This window comes from Eucyclogobius newberryi, unplaced genomic scaffold (assembly GCF_026437365.1).
Source record: "Eucyclogobius newberryi isolate DKJ021-1_F unplaced genomic scaffold, fEucNew1.0.hap1 SCAF_6, whole genome shotgun sequence".
In the NCBI taxonomy this organism is placed as follows: Eukaryota; Metazoa; Chordata; class Actinopteri; order Gobiiformes; family Gobiidae; genus Eucyclogobius; species Eucyclogobius newberryi.
This window is the reverse complement of record NW_027316278.1, coordinates 36,332,886-36,353,597: the sequence shown is the minus strand read 5'-3', so window position 1 is coordinate 36,353,597 and position 20,712 is coordinate 36,332,886. Positions and strand designations below refer to the sequence as shown.

At 42.8% G+C, this 20,712-nt stretch overlaps 2 protein-coding genes across 2 annotated transcripts; both read left to right on the top strand.

The window, feature by feature from the left end:
* The first annotated feature begins 493 nt into the window (after positions 1-493).
* On the top strand, positions 494-10,638 carry LOC140346360 (serine/threonine-protein phosphatase 2A catalytic subunit beta isoform). Its single transcript, XM_072432368.1, has 8 exons — positions 494-898; positions 2,405-2,443; positions 3,350-3,520; positions 8,087-8,260; positions 8,400-8,489; positions 8,753-8,914; positions 9,693-9,811; positions 10,099-10,638. Exons 1-8 carry the CDS (start codon positions 797-799, stop codon positions 10,169-10,171), a joined length of 930 nt encoding a protein of 309 aa, XP_072288469.1. The 5' UTR covers positions 494-796; the 3' UTR covers positions 10,172-10,638.
* A 777-nt stretch (positions 10,639-11,415) lies between these two features.
* Positions 11,416-20,643, top strand: tti2 (TELO2 interacting protein 2). The gene is made up of 10 exons (XM_072433165.1): positions 11,416-11,538; positions 13,843-14,359; positions 15,135-15,328; positions 15,401-15,458; positions 15,864-15,992; positions 16,177-16,269; positions 16,881-17,074; positions 18,793-18,936; positions 19,561-19,723; positions 20,526-20,643. The coding sequence occupies exons 2-10, from the start codon at positions 13,853-13,855 to the stop codon at positions 20,610-20,612; spliced, it is 1,569 nt and encodes a 522-aa protein (XP_072289266.1). The 5' UTR covers positions 11,416-11,538; positions 13,843-13,852; the 3' UTR covers positions 20,613-20,643.
* Positions 20,644-20,712: the final 69 nt, after the last annotated feature.

Sequence of the window (20,712 nt, the reverse complement as noted above, 5' to 3'; positions counted from 1 at the left end):
AAGAACCTCCCGCCATAAGAATAGTTCCTTTCCCTCTGCTGTTGGACTCATGAACGCTTTCTAACACCTGCCATATTAACTACAATTTAATCAGCAACCACTCGTATATGTATATTATACAGTGTATATTTTTATTATTTTATTTAGATATTATTTATCTTATTAGTAAATGCATTTATTTTTTCTTTCATTCATGACTTATTTGTTATAGCTTGCTTTTATTATTGTTCATTGTTGTATGTTGCACCGAATCACCAAAGCAAGCAATTTTGTTCACTGACAATGACAATAAAGCTTTTTTGATTCTGATTCCGATTCTAAAGTCTGGAAACTGAACTGGACAAAATAACTACACATTCAAGATGTGCTCCTAACCATAACAACTAGGCCGCTGATTGAGCCCGAGAGGCGGTAACGTCAGCCCGGCCGCAGTCCCGCGTGTCTCCGCCGGGCACCGCCACTGTGCCCCGCTCTCTCCGCTGAAATGCCCGGATGTTATTGTAGCTCGCTCTTTTAGCATCTCAGCTAACGCTGTGTGTCCGCCGCCTCCGCCGCTCCTCGCTCGGATTCTGTCGACATTTTCCCCCCAATCCCCGGTCACCCATCGGCGGTACTTCAGCCTGGGCATCTTATCATGACCCGAGCTGAAGGAGCGACACGGCATTTTTAAAACATTAGTGGTGAATTTTCTACCGATTTGGCTGGACTAGATCGGAGCTAACAATACGCCGAGCTAAAGGCTAAAGCTAACAGGCTAACCAGTAGTGTGTGTGTTTCGGGAGCTTTTTCGGGCGCAATGGACGACAAAACGTTCACAAAAGAACTAGACCAATGGATCGAACAGCTTAACGAGTGCAAGCAGCTGTCGGAAAACCAGGTCCGGACGCTCTGTGAGAAGGTACGATACTAAAGGTTTATTTTTATTTTCCATTTTCACCTCTACCCGCTGTGTGCTGCGGCCTGACTGGGGAAGGCTCCGTCTAATTAACGCAGGGTTTTGGCCTGTCATCCCGCGTTGATTCTTATGTAAAACGCATTGTTATCAAAGTGTGCCGTGACAGCCCCACTATGCTAACAGTAATTGTAGATGCATTCGATTTTCAGATATATTTTTGTGTTAAATCGATCCGTGTCGCCGCTGAGGCCTTCCGCCGCATCCCTGCCGTTTTCAATGGGACACAGCCGCAGCCTCGCCTCTTTTCTTACTTCGATCTTTCGTTAAAATGGAATCCATGTCTTAATTTTGGGAACATTGTTAATGGATAGAGGAGTATATGTATGATGTCTGGAAATGGCGTTTGTAGAGAAACGCCCTGAATCGATCAGTGGCATTAGAGAGCTGTCGGACTCATTTCTCTCCCGAGGTCACAGCGCACAAACTGCGGCGACCGCTGCGTTTCGACACATTTTCTCTTATGAACTATTACATGTTTAATGTTGTCACAGTCTCTGCATCAAACTCTGCCTACACTGTCCTTTACTGCAGCGCAACATGGTGGAAGGCCCATTAATGCCCCCGCCAAATGTATTTATTATTTTATCTTACATATTGGCATCCCTCAAGTGTTTCCCGCGCTGCCACAGGCTATTTTAATTTGTTTATTAGATAATCTTTTCAGTAAATACTTAATTTATTGCCCCTAATAAATTAAAAAAAATGACAGATTTAAAGATGAACTAAAGTTGCTTCTATACATTTATGTTGATAGAGTAAGCAGAAAGTATCATTTATTAGATTGATTTTGACAAAAGCGCTCATATTAGAAATCTCATGTTACACTGAGTTTGGTTGTTGGATGTCACTGTGGTGTGTGCAGTTATAAAAAACCACAATTTAAAGACTCCCGGTACTCAAGATCACTGATACCAAAGCCAAACGACAATGAAACCCTGACATTTTCCCTCATTCGTATTGTCGAATACATCACCATTCCTTTAAACTGTGACCAGAGTTATAAACTCTTCCATAAACCGCCAAATTAAAAGGCACCTGACCTCACTTTTGTGGCGCTTATGTTATCTGAAAATTGCAAAACATTTGCTTCTAAAATGGTCACAATATTTTTTTCTCAATCGTCCAATTTGTATTGTGACCTGAATAATTCCAATTATTATAACCAAATCATCTCAACCTTCTTAACAAACAAAATATGACCTGAGCTACAATCATTAGAAACAAAACATTACTTTAAATCTACATGGATTAAAGTAATTTCTTGCATTGTTTCTGAGACATCACACTGACCAACAGGTCAGTGTGATATTGTCATTGAGTTGATTTACATTTGTTCTTTTTTGTATTAATTTAAAAGCATAATGTGCAGTTTTATTGTAAATGTATTTGTTATATGAATGTTCTCGCTCTGAAATGACTCAAATTTTTTTCCTTTGCTTTTTGTTTCAGGCAAAAGAGATTCTGACTAATGAGTCCAACGTTCAGGAGGTGAGTAACATAAACCTGTCTGTCATTTTTATAGAAGAACCCCGATGTCAAAAGGCAAACTATAAAATCAGTGACTCTTACATTCTATTATATCAAACACATTACACCTTCTGTTTTATGAAAATTCAAGTTCCACCACCTGAAACATGTGGAAATTCCTGACACTAAAAATAACAAACTTGAACGCTCTTGAACATGACTCATCAAGACTAAACCATTCTGATTAGATGCCTGTTATAAAATATGACTTTAACCTTACAATGTCACTCATGGTCTAATCTGTTTACATTCTGAGTTTCACTTCTGAAATGACGGCTTGTACTTTCTTGTACTTGTGGCTCATGTTCCTGTCATGTGTGGTGTTTTTCTTTAGCCGGATCAGCTGATGGGTCTTTGCGCTCTGTCTGTTTCATTTAGTTTGCTTTGAATCAGCTGATTCAACGTTGTTCCAATAGTTTTATTTTCCCATATTTGTATTCAGCTTTACACATTTAGGAATCTAGACAGGCCCAACACAGAAAATATTTTCTCAATATTATTTTGAACATCAGCATTCCGTTTTATGGTTATAGATTACAAGTGTTGCTTCATAGGAACTAGAGTTAATTCTGTTCAGACAGAGGTGTTTGTTTACTCCTGTCTGACTAAAAAGAACTACCCACACAAGTATTGTTGCAGTAGATTCACTGTCATTACTGCCCTCCTTGTTGTATGTTTGTATTCTCTGGAATTGTTGTGGTCAGAATCATCTGTCGAGGCTTTGGGCCGTCCCAAGTTTTGACCCCAAACACTTCTTCAGCAGACGGTCACATGACCTGAGTCCTCTTTCTGATCACACACTGGGCCGTTGGACAGAGTTGACGTTCATGTGACTTTGTTGTTTTGTGTGTGTTTTTTGTTTTGAAGGTGCGCTGCCCGGTGACGGTGTGTGGCGATGTGCACGGACAGTTCCATGACCTGATGGAGCTGTTTAAAATCGGGGGCAAGTCTCCGGACACCAACTACCTGTTCATGGGCGATTACGTGGACCGAGGGTACTACTCCGTGGAGACCGTCACGCTGCTCGTCACGCTAAAGGTAATAGAGCTGTTCATGATGAATTAGTGAATGACGTCTCCCACACCCTGGGCTTAATTTGTAAAAGGAGTGTTGGAATAAGATCATCTAATAATGCGCAGTTGGCCTGGAAATGACTAAAGATTTGGCCCCTGCATCGACTAGTCAGCTAAAAGTGGGTGTGGCAAAACTGGTCAGTAAATTGTATATTTGTTTGTGAAAATGCAAAATAAACTCACAATTTATCCCATGCTTTCTTCTTAATGCTGGGGCCTTTTATACATTTTAACATTTTATTTTTTATGATTAAAACAAATTTGGTTTGACCAAGACTGATTGATTTAACGACTGCTAATAGCTGCAAGCACTAGTATTAGGGCTATTGATTATTTTAGTAATAGAGTAGCACTTTTTACATGTTATACTTCTACTAAAAATGTATTCTTAATTTCCAAAACGGCATTCTTTTACGGTGTATAACGACACATCACGATTCTTAAACGTTGCAATACGCATCGTACACGCGTCTCAATATGTCTCAAAGTAAACTTGACAGATGCGCGCTGAAAAACAACACTACAAACTCATCCTGACAGCCCACGGAGCAGGCTGTGTATCGGTGCTGCAGCTCCGCACTAATGTCACGCGGACAAATGTGAGCATCAAATGAATATCTCCTTTCAAACGTGCACAAACCACACACGGATGCACACATGGGTGCACTCAGAGGGACGGGAAACTGCCCCGGGACAGAGCGTGTGCACAGACAAAGCAGGCGGTGGTTAACAGCGTTTGTGTTCAAACATTTCACCAAACAGTTGTTAAGACACAAGAGATCATTCACTATATAGGCTATAATATTTGTAATTAGAGTAAAATTAGCCTTCTCAATTTTCCATTGTGTGAATTTCCTGTTACTAACCAATGAGGTGAATATCAGTCGATTCCGATACTGTACCGATATATGGGTGCACCCTCTACTCTATGTTCTCAAGCGACATCACTTCCTGGTTCGTTTCTTTTGTAGAAATCTCATTCACTCTAAATGTAATTGATATTCCAAAAGTAATAATTTCTTGATGAATTATTAAATCACAACAGCAGTTTCCCCAAAAGGCAATTATGGGGGAAAAAAGCAGTAGTTGTGTAAAATATCCCAATAATTTTTCTAATAATAAAGATAAAAATCCCAGGTTGTTTTGTTGAGTCGTAGTGTTTATAACAAGACGGTTGTTTTGGTGAAAACAGGAGTCATGAAAAACGCCTGAGTCATAGTTCAGACTGTCCCTGTCCTCTCTCTCTCGTCTTTGTCCTCTCTCTCTCTCGTCTTTGTCCTCTCTCTCGTCTTTGTCCTCTCTCTCTCTCTCGTCTTTGTCCTCTCTCTTTCCCGTCTTTGTCCTCTCTCTCCTTTTCCTGTCCTCTCTCCCTTCCCTGTCCTCTCTCTCCCCTGTCCTCTCTCTCCCCTGTCCCTGTCCTCTCTCTCCCCTGTCCTCTCTCTCCCAAGTCCCTGTCCTCTCTCTCCCAAGTCCCTGTCCTCTCTCTCTCTCTCTCTCTCTCTCTCTCTCTCTCTCTCTCTCTCTCTCTCTCTCTCTCTCTCTCTCTCTCTCTCTCTCTCTCTCTCTCTCTCTCTCTCTCTCTCTCTCTCTCTCTCTCTCTCTCTCTCTCTCTCTCTCTCTCTCTCTCTCTCTCTCTCTCTCTCTCTCTCTCTCTCTCTCTCTCTCTCTCTCTCTCTTTCCCCCCCCCCCCCCCCCGTCTTTGTCACTTGACCACTTGTGGCTGTGAGACCAGTGGAGCACTGTAATGTGTATGACATGACTCATGAATTAATTCAAAAGCAACATTTCTGGTAAAATAGTTAAACATCCCTAATGTTAAGCTGCGTACAGACCGGTGCGGCCTATTCGCGCCCGACGCAGAATTTGAGCACGTGTACATTAGAAAGGTTTACGCACCGGACGCGTGTTCTCGACGCCCCGGGCACATACACAGGCGTGCGTACGGCGCGCTCGAGCTCTCTGCGCACATGCGCAGTAGAGGTGTTGTCGCATGAGCAGTGGAGTTGTCAGTGTGGCCTTTCATTGTGTAAAATGGCGGATATCGAGAGTGTTGTTTTCGCGTTTTTGGTTTTCAAAACCCTCACACGGAGGCGCTGGGCTCGGCGACGAAGATGGAAGAAGTGGCTCTTCTTGGAGGATTCCACGGGGAATACCGGAAATGCGAGGAGAAATACATACGTACGTCACTGGAGCGTCAGCTCTGATTGGCTGCTGCGGCGCATCTGCTGCGGCGCATCTGCTGCAGAGACCTTGACATATCTGAACACGTCGCGCGAGAGCGTAAGAAAACGCACCAATCGCGCCGCAAAAACGAAGGAATTGCACCGCGGGAAACGCACTACGCGCTCGATGCGCGTTTACTATAGACTTTGAATGTAAACTGGACGCTTAGTAATTACCGCTGTCTTGTAGCGGTAATTACCGTAGTCGGCGGGGCTGTCGCCCTACGCGCGTGTTCGGTGAGCTCTACGTTCACAATTTTTCTTATTGTCACTTGATGATGTGAGCACTTTTCGACAGTCACGCCAAATAACTTCACCTCTGAAACCCCGGGCGTGCATATCGCCCATGGACCATATTATCATGGCCTGCAGTCGGCACGCTGCCCAAAAAGAGCATCTGCAAACATAGATCATCTATGCACCCTTAGGTAAAACGAAACCTATGAAAAGTGTGACAATTTTCATATCTTACAGATTATTTTTTCCCCGCAGCTTTTGGATTCGCTCTCACAAATTGACATTCTCGAAAGTACGGCCAGTAAATATGAGAAATGTTTTTTAAGGTCTGGTTTTGAAATCCAGCTCGATCGGGTTACCGGAAAAGCACTTTTTTTCTTCTTGGCCTTACTAGAGTTAGGATGGACATTTAGAAGCACTTTTACTGTTCAGACTACTCTGCCTTCACAGATGATGTGCGCTCCTTCACACTAACTGCAGTAGCCACTTTAGGCACAACAGTGAGTTTTCTTACTCTTTTACCATGGCCAATATAAACATCTTGAACCTCTTTTAGATCCTGCACTCTTCTGTCACTGGATTTGATTTTCAATTGTTGTAAGTCACAATGTGTGCACATGTGAAGAAGTACCAGCACCATTTAGCAACGTTAGCTGCTACTAACGTAAACGCAAACACTGGGCTGATGTCTTTAGTAAACTATGGTTAATGTGACAGTCATTCGCCTGTTAGAGGCTATTCAAATCAAATCAAATCAATTTATTTTTGTAAGGCCCAAAATCACAACAACAGTTGCCTCTGAGGGCCACAGGGAGAAATTAATCAACAATGTCTGTGGTGGCGATGGAGTCAGACAATGTCTGTGGTGGCGAGGGACGATGTCCCAGGGTCCTCTGTCCTTAGACTCTCCTTCTCGGCCAGGAAAAACTACAAAAAAAACCTCAATTCATTATTTGAATGAAATGTGCTCTTATTTACTGAACTAACTTCACCTGTAGACCTCAGGCTAAAGACATTTGTCCAACTAGTGCAGTGTTTTTATGTGACAAAGAAGTTTAAAGCAGGTGAAACAATAACAGCCGCACTTAGCATCACTTCATGCTATTAGCTCCAGAGCTAACTTAATGAGGAAAATAAGCCCACACGTCTCTGTCCTCTGCGTAGATAGAGCGTGGACTAAGTTTAGGCGAGTTTCAGAGAAATTTGCACAAAATCTGCCTTTTGAAATGGGTAACGTAAAGCAGTCCGCTGTCGCATCCGTAGACTATATATTCACATTTTGCATTTCACAACTTTCCTGAGAATTCAAATGTGAACAAAATAACAATGTGAACAAAATCCTTAGATATGTCCTTGGTAGATCTTGTCCCGTGTGTCACAGATGTGGACAGCTCTGTTCCAGAGAAAAGGCAGAATGCACAACAGCAGCCTGTCCTGCAGCGCCCCTCTGCAGAGGAGGGAAGGCGGCTCTGTGTGCGCACAGTAAAGACGTTATTGCTGTCATTCATTATTAATTGTCACCTATCGATTACGCATTTTTTTTTTTTGCAATCGTCTTAGCTAGTAATCCTACTCGTACCCCTATGTGCAGTTGGCAGATAATGTGAACGTTTTACTTCTCTCTGCTCAGAGCTCAGTGCAGCAGCTGAGAGCCGAGCGCTGTGGCATCACCACCAAACTGATGAGTACAAGCATCTGGTACCGAGCTGATACCTGATATTGGTATCAGTATCAATGCATCCCTGCCTCATGGTGTTCTCGGGACCCAGGGCTCACTCTGCTCATATTTCCATCTTGCACTCTTCCCTAATTTTACTTCCACAATTCTGACAGTACAACATGCTCATGTGTCTTTCAGATGGAGGCACAAGGCTCACTTGTATTAGTGAACGCTTTTCTAAATGATAAATATTGGCTGTCTGAGGGGTTGCTTGGTGAATCCCAGATTATACAGTCTGTTGCAATAGAATGAGAAGAGCTGTTTGTTCTTTAATCAGAGTTCCATTGTGTTGGTTTTGTGTCCACATTTCTGTTCATGTGCTGTAATGAGGCCTGTGTGTGTCCGTGTGCAGGTGCGCTTCCAGGAGCGGATCACCATCCTCCGGGGGAACCACGAGTCACGGCAGATCACACAGGTCTACGGCTTCTACGACGAGTGTCTGCGCAAATACGGCAACGCCAACGTCTGGAAGTACTTCACTGACCTGTTCGACTACCTGCCCCTCACCGCACTCGTTGACACACAGGTACAAGTGCAGAGGGCTTAGCACGCTGGCCTCACACAACAGAACCTTGCTTAGCAGCTGTTGCAAATTGAGAGGGAACATCATGGTTTCACTATTGTTCACAATTCTTGACCCTTGGACCCTGTGTGTCTATCCTCAGATCTTCTGTCTCCACGGCGGCCTGTCCCCCTCCATAGACACTCTGGATCACATACGTGCCCTGGACCGTCTTCAGGAAGTCCCACACGAGGTGAGCCCTTCTCACTAATGCGTGTACCAATAGCACAGTATGTCACAAAAGTATCAACTTGACTAAAACTACACACAAATCAAATTCACAGTTAAAATGTGTTGTCCTGTAGTATTCAATATGTCTTGAATGTTTAAAGCACAGCTAAATTTAGGCTATTATTTAAATATTTGCAAACACATGGTTATGGGAAAGGGCATACAAAAGGTAAAACAGTAGTGTAGTCTAATAGACAGAGCCATGACGCTTGTGTGCTGCTCCAGGGCCCCATGTGTGACCTGCTGTGGTCCGACCCCGACGACCGCGGCGGCTGGGGCATCTCTCCTCGCGGTGCTGGCTACACTTTTGGACAGGACATCTCTGAGACGTTTAACCACGCCAACGGCCTCACCCTGGTGTCCCGGGCCCACCAGCTTGTCATGGAGGTAACGTACCAATCAGCCCCTCCCACTGTGACATAAGATGACCAATCATTGACTGAGAGGATGGCCTTTAGACTGAATACAGATCTAGTTAGAGATGTAATTCATAAGTTCTGTTTTGAATTAAGTATATTCAATTGTTTATTTTCGTGCCACTTGATTACATTCAACTCTGAACATTGGTAATTCGTGTGCTGCCGCACCAGGTTTGGAAACAGGAGGGTGGGGGTTGAATGTGCGCGTGCTCATTTAAAAAAAAAAAAAGGGACTAACAGTTGTTTGAGTTCTCAAATCGGCCAAAAATACTCTATACTGCAATATTTGGACTGGACTGAGATTAATGACAGTGCAAACAGTCTTCACCACTGTCATTCCATCTGTCTTTAATAAATATGTATATAGGACATAACTAACCCTAACCCTACAAACACAGGAAACAATAGATGGATACCTGTTAATTTTACTTTTGGCTGCAGCAAAAAAGGCAATAACAAAGAAATGAAGGACAGGAACAGAGCCAACTGTAAAGGACTGGACTGAAATAACAGACTGACTGATTTATAAAATAGAACTTGTGACTTTTGCTATTAATTTGAAAATGGTGAAGTTAACCAAACATTGGACAAATGGGACAATTACTTGGGACAAATACCAGACAGATTTTTGTCTTGACTGATTGTCTTGTTTTCTTTTACACACATTAAAATTAATTTATTGTAAATATTTTGGGGGAACATTGTATTCAGGGGCCCATGTGAATGTTGTGCATTTTGTTTTTCAGGGCTATAATTGGGGCCATGATAAGAATGTGGTGACCATATTCAGTGCTCCGAACTACTGCTATCGCTGTGGCAACCAGGCGGCCATCATGGAACTGGATGACACCCTCAAATATTCTTTGTGAGTACAACAATTATATGAAAAATCACTCGTCAAACAGTTTCATAATTTGTTGCATAAATAATCAAGCAGCTACAAAATGTATATTCTTTTCAAGATTCACCACAAACTGCACCAAGTTTATTTTCCCAATTTAAATGGATTGTTTTAATGTATTTTTAAACTCGGACAGTAAGTGCAGATATGGGGGCAAGACATTTTCTATGGCCCAATCTCGGTAGAAAAGTGCAGATTTAGGATGGATAAGGGTGCGACTGACGTGCTGCATTAAATCTTCTTTCCTTCAGCCTTCAGTTCGACCCGGCACCTCGTCGCGGTGAGCCCCACGTGACTAGACGCACTCCCGACTACTTCCTGTAAATCCTTCCAATCACCTCTGAGCCCCACCCTTCCCCGTTTCCTATTGGACGAAGAGAAGAACGACCGAACACACCAGGGAGAAATGATTTATAAAATACAATTGGTTTTTATTATCCAAAGCCTGAAGAGCGCCCCCTGTGTCTCAATGCTGTCATTAACGCTTCTGGAAGAATTCTGTTTCTATATTTTTGTTGAAAGTCAATTAAAATAAAAAAAAACGTGGACCAAATGTGCCATAACTCTCCTTTTTCATGTCCCTTTAGTTTTTTCTTTTTTCTTTTTTCACCCATTCACCTCTCTCTCACTTGCTCGCTCATCTCTCATTGCTTTTTTCTGTTGCTGGAGAAACATTTCCAAGTGAAAGTGCTTGGCGTTAGAATCAGACATGAATTTTAGCTGGCCACAACTATTACTGTATTTGACTAAAGACAGAAGTATGAATAAAATGTCCTATTGACAAAATATCAGCCGTCTCTTGTGCTCTTTGTCTCAAAATGGTATATTATCATTTTGAATATATTTGTACAATATTTGACAAAAGGCAGGGTTTTGGCTCCATTTAACCAAAGTAATTTCAGTATGATTTTTAAACTTACATGTGTGGGTTTTATGAATGCAAGTAAATGCATGGAGATGGGCGGGGTTAGGGGATAGGTGAAAACACTGGGGGTTACTCAAACAGGCATGAATGATGAGGAAACATGTCTATTCTGCGTGTCCCTAGAATTTTATTTACAGCGACCTTTATGATATCCTTACATACTTAAACCAGGTCTGAGCATGTGCAGTGACTACTGCGGAGAGTTCATGAATATGACCTGCCCCACTTTAAATCACGTTCAATCAGATCCACTATTACTAATGCTGTAAAAATGAAACTAGTGGTTTGACCAGATACAATTTCTGAAAACAATAGAGAAAATTATTTCGAGTAATTTTAAAGCTCTGACAATATAACAGCCATAAAATGGGTATGTTTGTGTGTACTGTTTATTTTGCCATTTTATTGGTGCAAGAATTTCTTTATTCTGTAGTCTTTTGATTCTGTTTATCTTGTTCCATTTTCACCTTAGTTATCATTAACATTTGTATGATCAAATGTTGTGCTATCAATATCAATCATGAAGACTAATTTAAAAAGTAAAAAGAATGAAAGTAGGACCTAGGAACTGCTAAGTAGGAACCTTTGTGCGGAGCTTGTGCTGACACGGACTGGAGCTGAATGCACTGTTTATAGCGGGTTGTGCATGGATCTGGACTGGACGCTTCACTTTTTAAATTTAGGACAGATAAAGAGGTGTATTTGAGCGACTGATGCATTCTAACCGGACCAAAGGATTTTAATGAGCGTAAACTCTGACTTGGAGGTAAATACAGACGTGAGAGTGAATTCTGAACGGTATTTTATGTCGTTTGTGAAACCGCTTGAGAGTGTAAAACGTAAAGGCTTTTTCACAATTTTGTTTTTGGCAGTAAATCCTGCATGTTTACTATTTATTATTCTGGCCCAAAATTGTATTTATTGCTCTTATAGAGAATGCTATAATCTCCAATTTTATTGCGATTGGAGGCGAGATACAAAAGCAGAACACATTTTCAAAGATTAACTCGTATCTAAACACTGATAGTTTTATGATGCAAAAAGCTAATTTCCAGTGTAGAAATGTCATTTAGTTTGCTTTTCTACAGCCCATGTCGGTGAGTGGTTTCTTTTGCCAAAACCACCTTTATGTTACATGATATTCTGAGGCTAAACCAAGTTTCTTAATTGAAGTCACACGATGTTCTACTTCACTCCATTCTGGAATTTAGAATGTTTTTGCCTACTAACCTGTTAAAGTCAGCACATGTCCAGGCCTGTCTGAAGTTTGACAATGACCATCTGGAAGAGCCAGAGGAGTCATGGGAGACCAAAATAGAACATTTTGGTATAAACTCCACTCGCCATGTTTGGAGGAGGAAAAAGGATGAGCACCATCCAAAGAACACTATCTCTACAGTGAAGCATGGGGTGGAAACATCATGCTTTGGGGCTGCTTTTTTCACAGGGGACAGGACGACTGCAATGTAAGGAGAGAATGAATGGGGCCATGTATAGTGAGATTTTGTGCAACAAACTCCTTCCCTCAGTCAGAGCACTGAAGACATGTCGTGGCTGGGTCTTCCAGCATGACAATGACCTGGAGCACACAGCCAGGAGAACCAAGGAGTGGCTCTGTAAGAAGTATCAAGGTTCTGTGGCCTAGCCAGTCTCCAGACCTAAATCCAATAGAAAATCTTTGGAGGGAGCTGGAAGATCTGTGTGAAGGACTCTGCTGCAGTGTGTGCAAACCTGGTCAAGAACTAATTAATATTGATTTTCTCAGGCGGTCAAATACTTATTTGCAATAATAACAAACACATTAAAAAATCATCATACAGTGTGTTTTCCGGATTTTTACATTTTGATTTTCACAGTGAAATTGCACCTTCAATGAAAATGTCAGGCCTCTCCATTGTTTGTAAGTGGGAGAACTTGTCAAATCTCAGGGTGTTGAAATACTTCCTTTCCTCACTGTACTTTGTGGAACTGCATTCTCTACAGTTACAACTGCAAGTCTCTAGAACAGCAGTCTTCAGAGCTTGCCACAGATTCTCAATTGGATTTAGGTCTGAACTTTGGCCATTCGAACACATGGATATGTCAGTCTTTTGCAGACGACAACAGGTTTTCTTCACAGATTGCCCTGTTTTTGGCTCCATGCATCTTCTGAGCAGCTTCCCTGTCACATGATGCTGCTCCACCATGTTAGACAGTGGGGACGTTGTGTTCAGAGTCATGTGAGCTGCTTTTAGGCCAAGACCATCTTCCACATGTTTGCTGTGTCCTCCACATGGGCTTCTGGCAAACTGCAAACAGGTCTTCTTATGCCTTATGTTTTTCTACAATGGCGGCTTCTTGCCACTCTTTGACAAAAGCCAGATTTGTGTAGTGCAAGACTTTGTCCTGTGGACAGATTCCCTGTCCACATGAGCTATGGATCTCTGCAGCTCCTCCAGAGTTCCCATGGGCCTCTTGGCTCATTGCTGATCAGTGCTCTCCTTGTTCAGATGTAAGTTTGTGGACGGCCATGTCTTGGTAGGTTTGTAGTTGTGTCATACTCTTTTAATTTCCAGATGATGGATTGAACTTTAATCTAATCTAATCTTTTTATAACCTAGCCCTGCTTTAAATGTCTCCACAACATTCTGGTGTGTTCCTTGGACTTGATGATGCTGTTTGTTCCCCAGCATTCTCTTAACAAATGTCTGTGACAACAAGTGGACTTTAATCATTAGGTCAACATTCAATCTTTTCAGCAATCATCAGGCAACTTCTGACAGTGGTTGCCCTCAGAGTCTGAATACTTTTGCATTTGTGGTCGTGACGTTTCAAATTATGTAAAAGTTTCAGGGGTGCATGAATACTTTTGTAGGTCACTGTAAATTACACAATAATTAGGATTGGACAAATAATAATACACATTTTAATAATGGTTAAAAGGTTGGTAAATAGTTCTTTATCAGTGATTTTAAAACTTCACACATCAAATGAGTTGGCCGATTGACTTCTTAATAAATTGTTGCAACAAGAAGAAGAAAGGACAAAAACAAATTAAAACAATTATAAATAATGTGTTTTTTCCCCCCAGATATTGTAAGATGGACCTCTCCTCACTGCTCTCGTCCCTGCCTCAGCCGCCGTCTCCAGCTCAACCAGTCACAGCTCTGCTCTCCTCTCTGAGCACTCTGATTGGCTCCTGCCCTGACAGCACCTTCCTCTCCGTCGTCGCTAAACTTGAGCAGCTTTTCACCTCCCCGGCTTGTGGTTGGCAGCTCTCCTCCGCCAATTGCAGTCCGTCGTTAGAGCGGGAGGTGGAGCTTGGGTACCTGTCGTTAACATGCGCTCTGATTGGCCGCTGCACCCTGCCACTCGCCGATGACGACGTCAGTTCAGTGGTCGAGGCGGAGTACAACGCGATCAGACCCAGAGTTAAAGCTGTGAACCGTGCCCTGATCGCCCTGCTGGGGATTCTGGGTAAAAGCAGGGCAGAGGGTGGGAATGAGAGTGAAAGGGGCGAGATTGAGAAAGAAGGAGGCGGAGTTCTGGCAAGGATCCTGTTCACTGTGGCTCCAGACATCTGTGTGTTTGCTGTTACTCACTTCCAGGTAAAACAGACTTTAAGGTTTACCTGGGGCAATTTCTAAGGAAATTCAAGTTTTGTTTGTTGAAGAATAGTGAACATGGATTATGACTGTCAGCTGTCAGTCACTCACTACGTTTACATGTACAGATGACTCAAGAGCACTACACACCCAAACTCGACTCGTCTTTGTCCCAAAACAGGTCCAACCTCTCTGAAAGACATTCAGGATCATTTAGTACTTTAGCATTAGTACCAATACTTGGCAGCTTTCATTTCTAATAAAAACGGCAATCATACATATAAACACAGATGAGCAACATCTCATTTCTGTTTTTTTGTTGTCGTCAGACACGAAGAACTGCGTGGCTGTCAAGTTATTATGTAGTTTTTGCTTTCATTTTAACATGGTGCGCTGTGGTAGTCTGCAGTGGAGGGACTGTAGTTTGTCATCCCTGCTTATCTTAAACCAAACACATGTCTAGTATTTCCCCGTCTGGTTTTTTCCTCTCCCAGTCTGCTCCTGGTATGATGGACTGCACTATTACATGCTGCAGGAACACTTCTCCACTTGTGTTATTGGGATCATTGAGACTCAAAACAGTCGTACCCACGCATTTTGAAAAATTAGTTTGGCTTTCCTGGCGTGCATTGAAATGTAGTGACACATTAAAGGATGGCTCAAAAACAACCTTGAGAAAACGCACTGTTGCTGTCATTTTAAAGGGAGTCATATCATGACGCGCAATTAATTTTGTCTTAGCACTAAAAGTTTGATTTCTGTCTTGTCTAACACACAGGTGGCGCCCTGGAGCAGCCCCTCGTCCAGAGCCGACGCACAGGAAGTTATGCGGGCGCTGCTGGGGGCGGGGGCATGGACAGACTCCGCCCACCTGCTTGTAGGGGACAGGAAGCAGAGAGAGGATGGGCAAAGCGTCGGAGCCATGGGAATCATGGGAGCCATCCTGGACCTGCTTCAACCTCAGCTCAGCAAGTGAGACTAAAATGGGACAAAAATTGGACTCAACCAGGTTAAACTGGGTCTTAACCTGTGTCTTCATTCCAGGGAGTCCATGTTCCGCAGTGATGCAGTGAAGCTGGTTTTCTCTTGGGCTCTGCTGCAGGTCAGTGACGTTTAAATCTATGGGAGTGGCTCTGTCCTGGCCCCATGTCTCAGGCGTGACTAACGATGTCCAAATAACTCGGCTAATAAATAACTGATTATTTAGGTCAAAATACAATCGTGACAAGTGAAAAAAAGAATAATCGTGTCTATTTTAGAAACAAATTAAGTGGTTTTAATTCAATCTATAGTCTATATCCAAATATAAAGTTTTTTATTTGGCTGTTTTTGTCACATTTACTTTATTTTGTCATTCAGATTGTTCAGTTTGCTAAAGCTGGTCTCAAAATATATTTGTGTGTTGGACTAGATTTCACACAGACTCCGTAATAATCGTGAATATTCGTTAAATCGTAACTAAAATGTGACATCGTGACATCCTTAGGTGTGACTTGTGTTTTGCCAGGTGACGCGCCCTGACCTCTCTCAGCACCTGCCTCGCCTCCTGTCGCCATCGCTGCTGCTCACGGACCACTACAGACCAGAGAACTGCATTCTGGGAGTCCGCTGCTTGCATCACATCGTCCTACACACGGTCCGTCTGTGTCATTTCTGTGTCATTAGGTCCAGAAAACGTTCACCATGCTTCCATGATATTAACAGGATAAGAGTCAGTGCTCTTTAGGCAGCTGTTTGGCTCAAATAAAATAACGGCCAACGCTATAATATAATGATGATAATAATGTGTGTGTTTCATGCAAGTATTGGTGCTGTTCCAGGCGGCTGCTGATCTGCGACAGTTGAACAGAGCAGAGGTCCTGTACCAGGCTGTGTTCAGACTCTTGTACAACAGCCAGGCCCAGGTCACTCAGGTCAGAATTCACTGCTACTGGCTCAATATAGTGTTGTCACGGTACTAACATTGACACTTAGGAAAAGGCTTGAAACTTTTAAGTTATATCACTCTAACTTAAAGGCTGTATGGACGATTTTTCGGCGATTTGAGAACGCAGGCGGAAGTGCGCGTGCGCACTCCCCCGTGCGGAACGATACAACACACACGTGCGTTTGTTTATTAGCGCAACGGAGTGCATCGCATCGCTCGTCTCCCGTAGATTTCTGTCCACTTCTGCGTCAGCTCGAACTGTCTTTCTCCGTCTTCATTTTGCCCCGTACACTGAGGGAACTATATTATGATAGATCCATGCGCTTAGGCACGCGGAAACGTGGGGACGAGCCTGACGCGGCTGCAGGTGAGCAATAGGTGCGTTTTATGATTGATACGTGGCAGGACAAATGATTTATCCACGCCACGAGGAAATATGATAAAACATTTGCTGAAAAAATCGTCCATACCACCTTTAAGTACCGGTGTATATATTATGGATCCTACTCACCTCCTAGTTATGAGTTATATACTGTGTGTCTCAGAAGCCATGAGTGATAGAAATGCTAAAGCTCTGGCTGATTTCTCCTCCTCCAGTGTGTCCTGTCGTGTCTGATGGACCTGCTGCTGGTTCTGGAGAAGGCCCCCTCGTCCCCTGCCTCCTCCCCCTCCACGAGAGCTGCCAATCGTCATGATGCTGTGCTGCGATTGGTCCTGACGCAGATGGAGGCGGAGCACAAGCTGGCTCTGCGTCGGGTTTATGCCTCTGCACTTCCTCCGCTCGTGGACAGGTGGTTATTTCTTACATTACGATCTACACTTTACCTCAAAAACGACACAAACAATTTTAAAAAGTTTAAGGGCTGTTCACATGTTTGGTCTGGAGGACTCGCCATGCTTCAGGAGAAAATGTGCCTGCCGGCCTTGGTCTGGTTCATGTTTGAGTTCTGTCAAATTAACTGAACTGATTTGAAGGTGCAGTTCCACTAATCGCCAGAAGGAGGCAGTATGTCCTGAAGGTAGCACTGTGTCGAAACAAGGAAAAATGATATCGGATTTTTATAAATATTTAATCAAATCTGAAGTTTGCAGCAGTGTAAAAAGCAGGTTTTTGTCTATGTGCTCGTCTATAACTCCTAGCATTCTCTTCTTAAGTACATTTATTTGTGTTTTTACGCGGTTCCTCCCGTATAAAACGCCTGACTCAATTCAAACTTAAGCTGCCCCGAAACACTTTGGACAACAAACAATTGGCTGACCCTTTGAGAAGTTGAGAATCTGTCGTTTCGCCCTCTGATTTCCTCTCATTTTAACTGAAAACAAGCTCTGCTCAGAGGAAACTCAGATTTCAGATCCCACCTAGCATTTCTTTGGTAAATAAAAAGTAAAGCTGCTGTTGGAGGTTTGGATTGACTGTAGACTGAGCATCTGTTGGGTTATGACAATCCCTTTCTCAAATCTGAAGCTTATTTAGCTGAGATTTGAGTGGGTCCAGCTCGCCTCAGACGGTCCCTCATCTGCCTGAAGAGTGGGTCCAGTTCGCCTCAGTCGGTCCCTCATCTGCTTGAAGAGTGGGTCCAGCTCCAGTCTCCTCGTGTCCGTCTGTCCGTCTGTGAGAGTCGGATCTCTCCTTCACTGGAACTCCTCCAGGTTTCTACGCTTTTTTCCCAAAGAGGTTTTTTTTGTAGTTTTTCCTGGCCGAGAAGGAGAGTCTAAGGACAGAGGACCCTGGGACATCGTCCCTCGCCACCACAGACATTGTCTGACTTCATCGCCACCACAGACATTGTTGATTCATTTCTCCCTGTGGCCCTCAGAGGCAACTGTTGTTGTGATTTTGGGCCTTACAAAAATAAATTGATTTGATTTGATTTAACCAAAAAAGAGTTTTGGGGACTAGTGATGAAGTAAAACTGTCCAAGTGGAATCCATATTAAATCCCTATACATTTTTTTAGGGTAATGTTTATAATTTGTGTGTTTTGAGAACAAACTGACCCTGATTTATCCAGAATGTTTGATTTGACTGAAAGGTGGAGTAAATCTTTCTTTGAATGTTATACATTTCCTGGAGCTTGGTAGATCTTTATTTTCAGATGGTGGACAACAGGGAATTGATTAGGAAAGTTCTAAATGGACTTGCCCCTTCAACCTGAAAAAAGAAAAGAAAAAGGAAAACGGGAATAACCACCAGAGCATTCACTAAAGGACTAAATCCAGCCAAACGGTGGCGTCTATCAGAGACTCAGAACTGTTGTGCAAACTTCAAAGCTTGTCATATTTTTGTTGAAGCTGCTGCTGACACACAGATTAATGCGCATTATCATAGTTTAAGTAAACAAATTAATTATATTTTTTTAAAGTCTTTAGTTTGGTCACCAGAGTTTGCTTCAACCAGAGCAAGTGTGAACTGGTTCTAAAACATCCTCTGCACCTCTATCAGACTGGCCCTTTCACACGGTGTCCCTGTTCCTCTACACACCTGTGTCAGTTTGCCCTCTGCTGTCCAGGTGTGGTATTGCAGTCTGCAGACACATGAAGCGCCTGGAGAGGGTGATCCTCGGTTACTTGGAGCTCAGTGATCCTCCGGATGAGACCAGCAGAATCCAGACCCTACACACCCTGAACAGGACCCTGAAGACCGCCTGGCCCAGGTGAGACCTCGTGTGAACAAGAAAATGTAACACTCAACTAGTCTTTAATACTCGTGTAACGTTAGCTTGCTAAAGTACAAATGGTTTTACAAAACAAACATTTAAAATGAGCTTTTAGGTAGGCCAACTCATCTGCTCTATTAAAGGTTCTTCTTCTTCTTCTTAAAGAGCAAACTCTGTGATTTTATTATAATTGAAATCAAAAGCGCCCTGCGACGAGTTGGCCACTGTCCAGGAGGTACCCCGCCTAAGGCCCGAAGTCACTGGGATAGGCTCCAGTCACCCGCGACCCCGAAAGGGAACAAGCGGTATAAAAAGAAAAATGGATGGATGAAATCAAAAGCTTGACTTTCTGAGATTAAAAGCATGAATGCAATCTGTTGAAACCCGAGAACTTGCTCATGTCCAACCAGAAAGTGACATTTTAAATGTCAACATAATTATCAAACTAGAAAAAATGTGCTACATTTTTAGTAACATTTGAAAGGTCATTCATTACGTTTTAGTGAAATGTGTTACATATGCACTTTAACATGTGGTTTAGTCCTACTGTTGGTTCTGGCCTGGTTCAGACTTGGATCTGACCTGGTTCTGACTTGGATCTGACCTGGTTCTGGTCTCTAGGGTGGACCAGAAGCGAGCGCTGCAGTTGCTCAGGGCAGTGCTGCGTTTGCTGCTGGAGGTTTCATCAGACTCAAATCTCGAAGACTCTGTAAAGCAAGAGATTTTTGTCCAATCAGCCGCGAGTATCCGACTGCTGGATGCCTGCTCCAACGGGACACTACAGGTATTCAAATACTGATGGTGTACTGTGTCAGATGCCCTCCCACACTCAAAGCCATGCTCAGAGAGTTAAACCTCGGGACACGTGAAATGACCTCACGACAGCTGTGTTTCTCTGAGCATCCGGACAGTTTAGGCAATGTCAGTAATTCACTTGTTTTTAATGGACTGATAAACACACTGAAATATGACAAGAACATTTTCATTCATTTTTCTTATTTTTTTGGTTTGATTGGATGTGCCTTTACTGTAGCACGAGAAACTTCAGAATGACTTCCATCTGATCATGATTGTTATGAAATGGTCTTTTATAATTCAGTCACACTGACTACAAACACACCCAAAGAGCCTCCATCCTGCTTGGCCCTGACAGCTCAGGGCCACGTCTTTGCCGCAGTTTGTTTTGTGTTTTTTACTTTTTAGTTGTACAAAAAAAACTGACAAGAGATTCCGTGGCGATTTAATAGTATTAATTTAGTTCAAATCTCTGCATATAAAAGGACATTTTGCACAGAACGAGAAACTGACAAATGTTCATAATTATTACCCGAGGTCCTTAGGTTTATTCCTGTACAAATAGTGCTAAAATTCTACTTGCATTTCATGGTTTTGAAGAAAGACTACCAGTAATAGTCATTGTGCGCCTTTTATGAGTCAACATTAAATACAAAAATACAGAGAAATGTATTTCAAAACAACTAGTCCTGGTTTCTCACTTGCTGTAGCAGAGAACTGACTTCAAAGTCCAAAACCAATGACGTCTTGAAACCAATAAAACTGGCTCGATCTAATGCAGTGTTTGTCAGTGTCTCCTCCTGCAGGTGGACAGCAGCCACTGCAGCCCAGACGTCCTCCAGGTTTTACACTCAGCAACGACACAAACGCCGACGTGAAGGAAAACTAAAGAGGGACAAAGATTTAACAGAACTGGACTGAAGACTGGACCGAGCAGCTGTCCGGTCGCCACTTAAAGCTCACAGCAGACTTGTCCAG

Excerpts from the sequence above, each read along its gene's own strand:
- LOC140346360 (XM_072432368.1), top strand. The coding sequence starts at position 797 with ATGGACGACAAAACGTTCACAAAAGAACTAGACCAATGGATCGAACAG. Across the intron at positions 3,521-8,086 it reads CGCTGCTCGTCACGCTAAAG|GTGCGCTTCCAGGAGCGGAT; the intron begins GTAATAGAGCTG and ends GTCCGTGTGCAG. Across the intron at positions 8,490-8,752 it reads TTCAGGAAGTCCCACACGAG|GGCCCCATGTGTGACCTGCT; the intron begins GTGAGCCCTTCT and ends GTGCTGCTCCAG.
- tti2 (XM_072433165.1), top strand. The coding sequence starts at position 13,853 with ATGGACCTCTCCTCACTGCTCTCGTCCCTGCCTCAGCCGCCGTCTCCA. Across the intron at positions 17,075-18,792 it reads CTTCCTCCGCTCGTGGACAG|GTGTGGTATTGCAGTCTGCA; the intron begins GTGGTTATTTCT and ends TCTGCTGTCCAG. Across the intron at positions 19,724-20,525 it reads GCTCCAACGGGACACTACAG|TGTCTCCTCCTGCAGGTGGA; the intron begins GTATTCAAATAC and ends AGTGTTTGTCAG.